The 14255-nt window shown below is 46.3% G+C and overlaps 1 protein-coding gene across 5 annotated transcripts in view; it reads right to left on the reverse strand.

Annotated features, from left to right (window-relative positions):
- FGF13 (fibroblast growth factor 13) overlaps positions 1-14255 on the reverse strand; it is a 465646-nt gene that overhangs the window by 59782 nt on the left and 391609 nt on the right. For 4 of the 5 annotated variants that reach the window (XM_073885645.1, XM_073885647.1, XM_073885648.1 and 1 more), the window contains one exon: positions 3981-4091. In XM_073885645.1, coding sequence (XP_073741746.1) covers positions 3981-4091 — 111 coding nt within the window. Of the gene's footprint in view, positions 1-3980; positions 4092-6044; positions 6918-14255 lie in introns of those variants that run through there. The other variant, XM_025861573.2, reaches the window with a different exon arrangement.

A 14255-nucleotide genomic window follows, 5' to 3' on the forward strand; every position in this document is an offset into this window, starting at 1 on the left:
CCAGACAACTAGAATACCAGCTTGTGTCTGAATCCTAGTTCGGTCATAGTCATAGAGGACAAGGAGTGATATATGAAATTCAGAACTGTTTCTAGAACCTCGTTTTTCACAACATTCAGAACCTCCTTAGTTCTCTTAATGCAGCTGGTAACAAGCAAAAGAAAAAAAAAAGAGAGAGAAAAAAAAGATTTGCTTTTCACCACGTGCCTCAACCACCCTGGAGTGGGTTTTAATGAGCAATAAAATGCTTGAATTCCAAACATCAGATAGCAGGAGGGGGAAGAGAAGCAAAATCCATCAGCGATCCATGCCCGGGATTATCTATTCCTGATTAATGGTATCAACTATACAGGAGAACGTGAATTTTTCACTATGTACCATAAATTTCTGTGACACCCCATTCAAAAACAAAAATCAGCACTCTAAAAAACAAAACAAAAAACCGAAGAAAGCAGCAAAAATAGCGGCTGGTCATCCTAGTTCAGTCTTTTCTTTAGATATTCAAGATAGATCATAAACTGGGTTGGTTGAAAGTCTAAAGGGTCAGCCTTTCCAGCTAAAAACGCAAAGAAATTCTATCGGGGTAAACTTGGGCAGAATCAATATTTTCCTATGTGCTTGTGTTTCTCTAAATCTGGAGGACTTCCTCCTGGACGTATTTCAATTAGGATGAAAATATTCTAAATATGAGAAGAAAACAATTGATTTCACTTGTGTATCTAAAACACATTCATTAAATACCAAAAATCTCTTCTTTCATTTCCGTCAAAGTTTCAAATAAGCTTTTAATAAATAAAAGGGCTTTTGTTTCTTGTTCTGCTGTGTCTATATAAAACCAATTAAACTCCTTCTACCTTGAAGGGACCATTTTCTCAGAGACATGCACAAGCTGGCACTCAATGTTTACTGGATATGACACTGAAGTCATCCTTCTTCATTAGTTGGGCTAAGGCCAATTTCTCAAAGGGAGCAATTAATAGAAGTATATCTTACTGCAGACTGGGGAGACCTGACACACGCAACCAGTAACACTGCTGGAGATTTGAAGGGAAAGTTGCCTATTCTTTTAACGTAGCCCTCATTGCACCCAAGGCAGATGATAATAAGACTGCTGCCACGAAATGTCTATCATCTTTTCCTTTTCAGGGGGAAATATATAATTTACAATGGCTGATTTGCTCATGATGAAATTTTATTGAACTGACATCTACCATTATAACAAATCTATCAAAGGTCAGCTTAAATGCATAATATCAAATGTATGTTTTTAGGAACAGATCTACCTGGGTAAATGTGAACGAATTTGTTCTATCATGATTGCGCTTACCACATCAGAATTAAAATACTGTCAAATCAATATGAACTAAATGAAAAAAAAATGATGAGGTACTAAAAATTAATAAAAACAAGAAAAATACAAACAGTATCAGGAATACGTGTTAAGGAAATACTATATAAATGAAAGAGTTACAGTTGAAGAAAAAACAACTTGTATTCTTGTTCTACTCATTTAAAATAATGAATGAATGCCAAGAAAATTGCTTGGCTTTAGAGGAAAAAAAAAGAATAAATTTACATGGATAGACTTTCATTGTAATGATGATCATTTTATTTTTTTTAAAGTATTTTAATTTTTTTAAGATTTTATTTATTTATTTGACAGAGAGAGACAGCGAGAGGGAACACAAGCAGGGGGAGTGGGAGAGGGAGAAACAGGCTTCCCGCGGAGCAGGGAGCCCAACGCGGGACTCGATCCCAGGACCCTGGGATCATGACCTGAGCCGAAGGCAGACGCTTAACAACTGAGCCACCCAGGTGCCCCGAAGATCGTGTTAATAATCATTTTAGTCATGAAACATTGTTTCATGCTGACTTATGCCCTACAATACCCTCAGTTGGGAAGATAAGCTAGTCCCCCCGCGTCTGGTCACATTTGTCATCTGGGATAAGGTCAAGACCCACAGACTTGCTATTTCTTTTGAGGTACTTTTCATTCAAATGCCTCATTTTGTGGTAATACTTACCACCGCTGACTTACCTCTTATTATTTCATTCTGCCTAAACACAGATTAGATTCTGGTTATCAGGCTGCGCTCTTTCAAGGTCTTACAATATCATTTGTACACAGAAATGCCATTCATATCAGTCAGAGGTATAAGACAACCAAAGGCAGAAACTTTGAATATGTAGGAACTGAAGAGTAAAACCTACTACATGATTTAAAGCCCCCTGTAGGAAACAAGAGTCTTGATTTACACACGTATATTTGTGTGCCTGTGTGTGCCTGTGTGTGTGTGTACCTTAAAATGACTGCATACCCTGTGATCTTGATCCATTTGGCATATTGCTGTTTACGAAACAGAACCAATGCACTAACTTTAAAAAGTTTTTCCTTTTCAAGAAACACATGTGGACACTAGACCCCAAATAATTTTTTCTCTGATTTTAATGTAGAGAAGATGTTAAAAATAGACAGGGGAAACTTGACTGGGTGGGGCTCATGAGCAGCTAATCATAAACTTCCTTTCAATAATACCCAATGGATCCATTTTGCTGAGGCACTTCGAAAAACAGACCAGCTCACAACCTCCCCAATTGCTTCCCTAGACACTGATTTGTACATATAATTTATCGTAATGTTTTATTGCTGATCATTATGTACTAATGTCCGTTATACGATTACAGCAAAACCCTCTAGTTACACTTGACTAATTTTTTTCAAATAGAAGAGTATGCACAAAACAACACCTAGGGTATTCACTGTAGAACTTTAATATCACAACAGTAACATAGCATTTTGCAAAACAGCGAAGAATCATTCAGTATGGATGTTTTTCATCCTAGGTACCACCAGGGCTTTCTTCAAGGGTAATTAAAGGTGACTCCCTCTTGAAGTCATAGCTTGGCCATCAGCCCAGGAAGCATTATTAAAAGGTGAGAAACTCTTTTGACACTTAACACTGGGACCCCTGGCTATGGCTTTGCTGTCTATAGCTGACCATCTCTAAAAAGGCTGCTGAGGACTTGCTAGCCTTCTAATCGGCTTTCCTTGGCTGTTTTCTTAGCGGACGAAGGGGATGTTTCTGGGAAATTATCGAAGTCTGAGGAAAATGCAATATAAATTACGGAAAATAGAGAATGAATTGCGAGAACTAGGTGTTTCAGCCTCATGGAACAGTGAATGGGTCTGCAGAAACCTGCCAATGGCAAGAAAACACCAATTATTAGGGAAGAGAGGGCTTCACTATTTGTGAGTTTGTTTCTATGACTTCAGATAAATAAAAGCATACGTGATAAAAAGGTTATGTAACATCTTATAATCACATTACTTCAATAATTAGAAATAAAACTGACTTTATTTTTGATGTGTTTCCTTTTTTAGGTTCACCGTTATGGTCCCAACTTGGTCTCTACTTAAACCATGGTAAAAAAAAAAAAAAAAAAATTTAAAGCACTAAAAAAAAAATCCCTTCACCCACCTGTGGAGGTATCTCAATTGTTAAAATCTCAATTAGTCTCAGAGTTATCAGTGTGTGTGAAGCGGGGGGAGCAGAAGTGAAAGCTTGTAATGATGAATTCTCATGACACGAAACCACTCCTCTCTCTTGGGATGAGACCGGTTCTTAAGAGTAGAGATAACGTGCTATTTCAGGATCAGTGTGTGGGTGAGTAAATTTTCTGCGGGAAAAAAGTAATAAAATCCAAAGGACAGCCATAAGTCTATCCAGATTACCATGGAGATGACATTTGGGTGGTTCTTCAGATGGTGTCAACATTATTTGCTATAGTTCACTATTTTACATATTTTCACTTTCAACTTCCTTGAGGTTAACCTGCATCAACAGGATGGAAGTGTTGACTGTATTTTTTGCGTTCAGGTCAGAATTTCGCAAGGGTTGTTAATTGAAAAAAAATAATAATAAAGAAAACACAATGTCAACAACATGCTGGGAGATACTATTTATTTTGCAGTCACTTACTGTAAGTGCTGTCTTCGTCTTTTGTGCCATCAATGGTTCCATCTGCCTGTAGCTGCAAGTGGTAACCTTGTCGGCTGTACAGTTTGGTAACTATGCCCTTAAGCTGAGGCTCTGCAAAGAGAATGAGGACTTGGATCAGTTGGTAAGTTGTGCGTACGTAGTTGAAAAGACTCGGAATTCAAAATTCTAATTTCATTTACAAACTTTAGTGTAAAAGGTCACACTACAACTTTAAAGAGTCCTCGGAAAGGAAACAGGCAAACCACCTCCAAGTTTCAGAGGAAATCTCCAAACTGAAGAAACCTTTGATTTCTACCTCGTAACACTGGGAAAGCCCTAAAGCTTCTGACGGCAGCCAGTTTCTGATAGCGGGTCCCCTGGCTTACAGAGTGGTACTCTATTTCATTGAGCGTTCGGAACAGGTTGGCAAATGGCATATTCTGCCTTTTAACGATGTGCCACTTCTCATGTGGAAGGAGAAGGAGAAATACAAAGATAATTTAGAGTGGTTTGCCAACCAGGGACCAAAAACACACTAACAAAGACTTCTCTCAGAATTATTGCTCTTTGAACAAATAGTCCCCTCTACTCTGAGAGTGTTGAAAATGCATAAATAGTCTGGAACCCCATCAAAGGACTTGCATTTGGAAAACTGAGCTGTGATACAAAAAAAAAAAAGCGGGGGGAGAGGAGAAAAAAAAACCCAACCATTACCATACCCTATCGTGATGTTAATGATCCTCAGGGAAAAAGGGATGCAAAAAGAGCAGGGTTTTTGTTGGTGGGGAGGAAAAGAAAATTCGTTTATACTTATTTTCAAATTTAATATCAGAAATATGATTATCTAAAATATGGGTTCTCAATTACAATGATTTTCAATTGTGAATCACCACAGATTTAATAAAGTACCTAATTTACCAATAACAGACATGTTATCCAAAATTTGCTTTTACTGAATACAGACCCCTGCACCGAAATCATATGTATGTGATTATTCAGGCCACATAATCATGCTTTGCAACCGCTTCAGCCTTTTTAAAAGAAGCCCAATGCACAGCGAATGCCTTGAAAACTTCGAGCAAGCAGGAAATGGATGTCTGCGTTTCCATTCCATAGTGTGTGGAACACATACACAGAGAAAGAACAAATTGATGAAGAAGTCTGAAATTCTGTACCATTTATCTAGTTAAAAGTAAGAAAAGAGCGTAAAGGATTCATCTGGTGAAGAACGCCCAAATAAACTGCATGTTCGCCTGAAGCTCTACCTTGACGCAACCTGACACCTAGAGCTGTGTGAAATTTCCCCTGGCACCGGAATATCGCGCTACTCTTCTCACGGAATAGGTTCCAAAGGACCTACAATCTGGCCATGAGTTTAAATTCTCTCTTCAATCCAGCATTTTAGTAGCAAGTAACCAGTTTCACCAGTCTAACCAGATCTCTAGGTTCTTGGCCACAAGGTTCTAGGAATCCACTCCCCCCCGCCACCAGCAAATATTTCAAGGGTGCACCACAAGTCAAGTCTGTCCCGATAAGCTTAAAAGTGATCAAAGAAACAGAATGCCTAGAGAGCCGAAGCCCACGGCCCTTGGGGTTGGAAACTGGATCAGGGGAAGGGTCAGAGCTGCAGGGGTAAAGGCAAAGGAGGGTTTCCCGGGTTCGTTAGGGCGGGCAGCGGTGTCTGCCCAGCTCGGCGCCTGCAATTTCCACGCCACACACACAGACACACACGGCGGCCACGTCTGGGTCACGCGTGCCAGAGCCCCCGGGGCGTGCACACATGTGGCACGTCTGAAGCTGAGGGCGCCCCCCTCCCGGGCCGGGTCTGGCCCCCCGGCTCTGCGCCTGTCCCACGGCAGTTGCAATGCAGCAAGCCAGTTACCGTTACGAACGCGGCGAGAAAGCAATCGCTTCCCACGCACGCACCCCGGCTAGGTGGCCACATCCGCACCAGATGGGCCCCCGACAAACTCACCTACGCTTACACACACGCCCTCCAGCCCCCTCCACACTCGTAAAGTATGCGGGGGGGGGACCCAAAGCCGGCCAAGCGCCCCTTCCAACCTGGTCTCCTTCTGCGCCTCTTCTTGGAGCCGAAGAGTTTGACCCGGGAAAAGACGTTTAACTTGTTTTTGTCGCAGCTGGTCTTGCCTTTGCTGGGGCTGCTGACACACTTGCAGGCGTTGGATTTCTCGCGCTCGCGGGCTTGTCTCTTCTGACGGATCAGCGAGCTGGCGATAGCCGCCGCCATGGCCACGACGCCCACCACCACCACTTCTTTGGCCGCCCCTCTCCGGCTTCGCCTTCGCCTCCGCCTCCGCCTCCCGCTCCTCCGCGGCGCGTTCGCTCGGTCTCGCGCCGCGGCCGCCCTCGTCTCCCTAGCCGGCGCTCGCCCGGGCTTCTCCGCGCTCGGCCGTCAGCCGAGGAGGGGGCTCAGCATGCCGTCCGGGCTCCTCGGGCGGTGGTCCAGCTCCCGCGCGGGCTGCGGGCTGCCTGGGTCCGAGCCGACGCCACAGCCCCGGGCCGGGATCGCGGCGAGACTGGCGGCGGAGGCAGCGCGGCGCGGCTGCGTGCGCTCGGCCCCTGCGCCCCGAGGACACTGTGCGAGTCCAAGTGGCTCGGGTCGGAGTTTCGCTACACCCCCCGCCCTGTGCCGCGCGGAGGGGGCCGGAGCGGGGAGGCGGGAGGAGGGAGCGGCGCGGGCGGGAGAGAGGCCGCGAGCGCGGGCGGCTGGAGGGGAGGGGGGGGAAGGAGGAAGAGCGCGGGGGGGGGGAGCGCGCCCTCGCCCTGGCCCCTCCGAGCCTCCGACTAGTCCTTGCAACTTCGGGGCCTGAGGATCAGGAAAAGTTGGCCCGTGCCAGCTGGCCGACGGGGATCAAACAGGTAACGGCCTCGCATCTTGGCGGTGGCGGCGGCGGCGGCGGCGGCGGCGGCGGCGGCAGCGGCGGCGGTGGCGGCGGCTGCTCTGGGCGCGGCACAGTCTCTGCATAGGAATCCAGTCGCCGCAGGCACCCTCCGGAAGAGCGCCGCGGCCTCCCCGAGGCCCCCCTCCCCCGGCGGCCCCTCCCTCCCGGAGCCCAGCCCGCTGGCTCCCGGCCGCCCCGCCCCCCGGAGGCCCCGGCGGGCCGCGCCGGCTCACACCTGTAGGGGCTCCGGCGCTGCCCCACCGCCCGAAGCTTCCTGCCCTCCTCTTCCAGAACCGAGCTTCGGGAGGAGGCAGGGATGGAGGGGCCCCGGGAGGAGGTAGTTGGGCCGGAGGAGCCGGGGGTTGCCTGGAGGTGGGGGGTGGGGTGGGGGGTGGGGTGGGGGTGGCGGGGTGGGCTGTGTCGTTAGTGTTGGACTCTTAGCGGGCCGCACTGCCCGGGGCTGGCGCCCCTGGGAAGTTCGCCAGGCCCCTGCCCCAGTTGGCGACTCACACCAGCCCCCTCCCCCAAACACACACCCCCCGCCGAGGCATTTCGCATGGCGACACTTGTAGCCCTTCGGGAGAGAGGCCACGGCTCGCAGACGGGTTCAGCCCTCGCGGCGGCGGCGGCGGCGGCGGCACTGCAGAGCTGCGCCCGCACACCACGCTGCCCCCCAGTGGTTTTTGCTGACTTTTCATTACAGGCCAATATGTGCGGTCCGAACCCCGCTTTTCCTCTTGCCCCAAATAATTGGTTTGGGTTTGGGATCCAAGCGGAGAGCTTGGGTGGTGTACAGAAAGCAGTATTTGGGAAATGCAGCGCCGAGCCGCGTTACTGAAGCCCTGGCCCATCTCCAATCTCCTAACTTCTTTCTTTCTTTTTTTTTTTTTTTTCTTTTTCCTGCTCCTCCAGATCTAGCAGCCTCTCTCCCTCCAGTTCAGGAATCAAGTCTGGCTTTTTGCTCGACTCTCTCTATTCACAGGTTCTGTCCTTTCCCTGTTCTATATTTTAACCTGGAGAAGAAAGAGGAGTTTCGAGGTCAAGAATGCAACAAAGAGAATGATCCATCCACATCCCCATCTTCAAACGGACACTACTCTTTTACAAATTTTACATGATTTCTAACGCCAGAAAGGAAGCTGCCAAGAGTAGGGCTGCTGCTCTGTCTCGGAGCTGCCACTACACCCCTTACTGGACCTCTCCCTACCCCCTTTCCAGATCCTTTCCGAATTGCTGTAGATGCAAACAAAACCAAATGCCGAGACCCCAGTCCTTCTTTTCTTGCCTGAGCTCCCAACTAGGAAACTCTGTCAGGCTTCTTGGCCCATCAGAGCTGTATCACCTGACCCTGCTGTAGATTTCCCTGCTCCACAGGGGAATTTACTGCCACCTCCCTTCCACCTGTCCCCAGTCTTGAAATGTCTGTGGCCCTAGGAGAAGCGCTGATAGGGGCCTTGCAAAGACAGGCTGGGGTGAAGGTTACAGGGACCAAGGTGGAGGGTTACAGGAGAGTGGTGCCTAATGGTCTGAAATTCCCTGCAGGTTAGTCGACTCCTCTGTGTTTTGGGCTTTCCCAAAAGCTCACGGAGGCCCCGGGTGGAAGAGAGTTTCAGCACCTCAAGTCAATTCAAGTAACCACTTCTTTGGACATTAATTCACGAAGGGAAAAACCCTGGTTGGCTCCCCCAGGACCTCGAACACCTTGAAAATCAGGACTGGGTCTTGGTCACCACTCTATTCCCATCTCCTGGCACAGTTCCTGTTACATAGTTTGTGCTCAATCAACAGTTTGTTGAAAATAATTGACGAGCCACTGGTTTACATTGCTTCTTAAGGGGAGGAGGATGTTTCCTGGCTCAGAATGTATGGGGTTCAAATTCTAGTTACCATGAAGGGAAATAATCTCACCAAAAGAGGCCTCAGAAGAAGATCTGAGCAGGGCCAAATATTTGGGGTGTGGAATGGACCTTAAGAGGTTCCTACTCCCTCTCGGTGTGCTTTTACCTTCCACTGAGCACCTGGGCCTCTAACTCTCTGTGACCTGTCTGCCTATAGATCACAAGAATTCTCCTGTCTCCTCCCTTAATAGAACCCACAGAAGCCTGTGACTAGAGGGGGAATCCTCCAGGGGAAAGGGGAAGGAAAGCCATTTTGACTTTGGGTCCAAAACATAACTATGCAATTGGCTTAACCATTAATTATGCGGATATTTCTCCTCCTTTCCTGATTCCCATATGTATTTCACAGGTGCTTCTCAACTCAGAGAAAAGTGAATTTAAGTCTCAAATTCTCAAAGGAGAACTGGGCCCAAACCCCATTCCCCTTAGGAAGGCAGAAGGAAAGAAAGAACCACAGCCCACCCTAGAGAAGCATATTTTGCCTTTCCTTTCTGTCTTACTGCCACCCCGCCAGTAGTATGGAATCTGAGTGGGGGAGTGGAGAACCTTCCTTTGACACTTATTTCTGCAGTGCCTTTTTCTCCGGTCTTGCTTTGTTCCTACCAGTTCACACTGTACCCTGCTTAATCCCAGGGCTCCCAATTGCTCTGTGCTGGGTGGGTCCGCTCACCTTTACTCCTCCTGGACCTTCCCTTCCCACTGCACTGTCCACCAAGCTCTCTCCTTGATCATGTTCAGGAGGAAAGCACCCTTAGCTCCTTTCTCGGGCTCCACTCACACAGAGTTCTAGCCTGGGTGGACAGGAGGCTTATGTTTTAATCCTGTCTCTGCCGCTAGTCAGCCGTGTGACCTTGGGTACGTCATTTCTCCTGTTGGGGCTACAGTTTTCCCATCCTTAAAGTCATCCTTTAGAGAATCTTAATGACTTTCGAATTGTATTCTGCAGAGCCCTAAGAGTAGATGGAGGGGATGTAAGTTCCTTCACCCATGTTTCAACAATAGCACCTCTGCATTCATCTATTTTATATACCGGGGCTCACTGTATGATTTCTTTTTTTTTTTTTAAGTTATCTATTCATTTATTTGAGAGAGAGAGAGAGAGCGCGCGCATGCAGGCTGGGGGAGGGGCAGAGGGAGAGGAAGAGAATCTCAAGCAGACTCCCAGGTAGTCGCGGAGCCCAAGGATTCAGGGCTCCATCTCAGGACCCTGAGATGGTGACCTGAGCTGAAATCAAGAGTCGGATGCCCAACCGGCTGAGCCACCCAGGCGCCCCTGTATGATTTCTTATGAAGAAAAATAACGAGAAAGATTCCACTGCTAAAACCAAAACGTTTGAGAATCTCTGGATGAGATGTTCCTTAAAGTCTTTCTGCCTCTGGAGCCTCTGATTTTTTGGTATATGCCCCTGTCCCTGCTACGTCTTATTGTTCCCCTCCTCATACTCCTCCCCCCACCCCCCGCTTTCCCTTCTCACCCCACCAGAACATAAACTCTAAATTGGATTCCAAAGAAAAATACCACAAGTCTCTTTGGCTCCATTCCTCACGGGTTCACTTGAGAACCAGGTTTTAGCGTTCTTTTCAGGGAGAGTTATGTGAGTTATCAGAGCATAGAATGCTGATCGTTCTCTGCCAATCTCTTTTGGCAGGCCTCAGATGAGCTGTAAAGAAGCTGAGGGGATCTGCTCTCAAGAGGCATCTCCAGGAGAGAGACAGAAACCCAAACAGATGTGACTGTGATGAGTAAAAATGAGAGAATTCAGACAGCCTAATCAGGAGCAGTCTCAGTACCTTCTGAGCAGGAAGGAGTTGGCTGTCTTTCTGAAACTCTGAAAATGAGAGCTTTCAAACACCCATCCTTCGTGAAGATAAACATAATTGGAGCCACTTGCCAGTTCTCTCTCCATCTTCACTTCAGCAGTCCCTCAGAACCTCTCAGTGACCAGTTACCAGGTCAAGGACTGACGATGAGCTCCAAGGGAGGAAAGGGAGACAGGTTCAAGTGCACCAAGGTCAAGCAACACTGGGATCTCACCATTAGCCGAGTAGGGCAGCAGAGGAGGTATTTAAGAGACCGGGCAGCAAGTACCAACCCTTCGTGTCCATCTAATTATGTCCAAAAGCTCAGAGAAACGACGGGAGGGAAATACAAATGAGGAGATTAGCGAAAAGCCATTAGCAAAGGCTCTTGCCACTTAGCTACAAGCAGGAAGAAAAATGCAATTTAAAGAAATCCTGTCAATGTCCCACTAGAACTCCAGGGACAGAGAGAGTGACTGCTGGACCTGACACATTTACTGGCTGGCAAAGAGTCTCTCCTAGTCAGATCACTTGGGGGAATTATGCTTCAGAAACAAAGGTCTCCAGAACCAATTTTCTAGAAACGGACTGGCTCTCCTGATTTGCATTGCACTAGGATGGTGGCTTGGTCTTCACTGTGCCCTCTCTCTGGGATCGTTCTCTCACTACTTCAGTTATAGAGTTTCCTGAAGCCACCTCTGGTTTCTATTTAAAAGCAAATAAACAGACAAAGTCAATGGGGGAACACACTGATTAATTCTGATCTTTAAGAAAAATCCTATAACCCATATAAAAATTTTATTGTTCAGTCATAATTTATGAACATTAAAACCATAGAGCATCCTGATGGTATTAATCATATCTATGAATTCAGCTCTTTGCCATTTAATTAAGCCATAGCAGCTGCAACATCAAGAGTTCAAGGCCTCTGATTACCTGCTTGGTCATTTAATCAAGAAAACCTGGAGAGAAGTATTGGATTGCTGGGGTGGAGGTTTCTCCCTTGATCATAAAAACAGAACACAAGGAAATGAGCTTAAGTTTCAGTATGTGGGGATTTAAGTTTTTGTACAAGGAAAACATTTTTTTTCAGTAAGGGCTGTTAAAAACCGTAATTGAGGGACGGCTGGGTGGCTAGGTGGTTTGAGTGTCTGGCTCTTGGTTTCCGCTCGGGTTGTGATCTCAGGGTCAGGGGATTGAGCCCGGAATAGGGATCCATGCTCAGAGTGGAGTCTGCTTGTTCCTCTCCCCCGTTCTCTGCTTCCCCGCTCCAGCTCGAGTGTGCCTGCTCTCTCTCAAATAAATAAATAGATACAATCTTTGAAAAAACATAATCGAATGCTGATTCTCCTATGGGAGTTTTATGAATACAACAGAAACGTTATCTATCTCCGGGGGTATGTGGGTTGATTCTTGTCAAGGGCTCTCATTCTGTCATTCAGACCACACTACAATTAATACACACGTGAACTGCAACCAAGAAGTGGTCACTGGCAAAGGGGCAGCGACACCATTATTGAGAAAGTTCAAGGTCCTCTCTGATGGGGGCATGAGATAGTGCCTTTGTCTTTGGAAGGTCATACTGGGTGAACTTGGATCGTGTGGGTCAAGGCGGTCACAATCATTTTGTAAAGTTTGTTGTCCAAGGGGTAGGAAATACTTTGCAGATAATGGTAAATTTATTCTCAGCCAAATGAGTTGCCTCAGTGGTCACAGAGCATCCAGAATTAACAAAAGCCCCAGCTCCTCTGAATTCTATTCAGTTTTCTTCAATAATATTCAAAGATTTTGAAGGAACGGTTGCTATTTTACAAACTGGTAGCTAACAAACATAAATGAAGTGTTTCTATGATGAAACATTTATGGCAGACTAAAAATGTGCAAGACTCAGAGGCAAAATATCTGTAACACTGGGTTCATTTCTTGCCCAGTGAACTAAATAATCTAAATGAAAAGCTAGGGGGAAAAAATGGTATGAGGATCTGAGGCAAAAGCAGACAATCAGTAGTTTTTCTGGATCTAAGCTGTTTCAAGAAATAGGATTTCTGGAGGAAGGTGACCTAAACTCAAGTTCTGAAGAAGGGAATGCAGTGTTTGCAAATGATCTAATGTTCAGTATTACTTAGCATATGGGAGCGGGACTCACAACCAGCATAAGGAACTCTGGATTGATTTCTTATTTGCCAATGGCGCTCTTTACACCAATTTCCTATCAAAATTTGCCATTTTTTAAAGGGGCAGAGAGATAATGGGAAACTACTTCAGTGCTCTTTCAGGATTAGCAGTCCTAACGTATTTCTTCTTTTCAGACGCCGACCGGGCTTTGGGCAGGGAACCCAGCAGAGCATGGAAGAAATGGTATCCTCTAGATTCTAAGGAGGGGACGAAGGGCAGGTCCGTGATTCATCTGAGAACTCTGCAGATGTCCTAGGTGGTCTCAAACTCCTCACTTCGCTTTCATTTTCTTTTTTTCTTTTTTTTCTTTTTTTTTTTTTGCCAAAACTGGGGTTTCGAGCCCTTTAACACCAGGATCCCGGTCCAAGTCAGGTAATCTGGGGTTTTGGGAGTGCGAGGAGGCCCAAAGGACACTTTGGACTTTATCTTCATCACTCCTTAGCAGAGGCAGGAAGTTAAGCACTCCAACTCTCTCGGTTCTTTTCATACCGGGAAAACTGGCTTTCCACACCATAAGCTTTTTCGTGCCATCTGCTTTCAGCTACGGGAAGCCTGAGTTCAGCCAAATGAGAGAAAAATATTGCACACAGTGTATTTGGTTGCATTGTCTGAAGCCCAGCACTATGCTTTTGAGCTCAAGGGTTTCTCTGGTATCCACTCGGACCGATTCGTTCTGGCTTGTCCCTTCTGACAAATAGCTATAAGTATAATCAACAGATTGAAATTGTTTAGTAACTTCTCCTGCCACCACTGAAGACCTCGAGCAATTTGAGAACCTGATTTCATAACAGGGACCTTGATGCTCAATTAACAATCTCATTTTAGCAAAGAGATGTGAGGCAAGAGAAGTAAATGAGTTTGTCCGAGGCTACACTGTTCGTTCATTCATTCAAAATTTACTGAGAACTCTTTGCCATGTGTTTACACCCTAAAGGATGCAAAGGTACTTAGGAGCTATACTTTCTTTATTGAGCACTACCTATATGCCCGGCACTAAGTACTTTATCCTGCTTTACTCACTTAATACAACAACCTTATGAACTTATCCCCATTCTACAGATGAAGAAGATGAAGCAAAGAGAGGTTAGTGAGTTCTTTCAGGTAGGAAGTCATAGAGCTAAGTGGACTCAAATCCATGCATTCTGACTTCATATCCCACGTTCTTGAAACTGCTCTACTGCTCCCTCCTTGACTGCCCCTGGCTGCAAGTGGAGGAGAAAGAGAAGTAAGTAAAATAACTAAAACACAAATGTGATTATGGACTGTAAGAGTGGTGCACTGAAAAAAGAAAAAAAAAAAGGCACAGCCAACTCTGTGGGTTGGGGGGCCTGGAATTGGGATCAGCTTCAGAAAGAACCACCACCACCACCAAATCATCTCACTGAAGATGAATTTTGGAGGACAAGGAAGAACTACAACGTTGGGGAATAAAATTGAGTAAAGCCAGACTTCAAACTTGGCTTAAACTGACTCTTGATGCTAAATTCTTAGCGGGC

The sequence above is a fragment of the Callorhinus ursinus genome, unplaced genomic scaffold, assembly GCF_003265705.2.
Source record: "Callorhinus ursinus isolate GAN/ISIS: 27379988/994484 unplaced genomic scaffold, GSC_fseal_2.0 scaffold64, whole genome shotgun sequence".
NCBI lineage: Eukaryota > Metazoa > Chordata > Mammalia > Carnivora > Otariidae > Callorhinus > Callorhinus ursinus.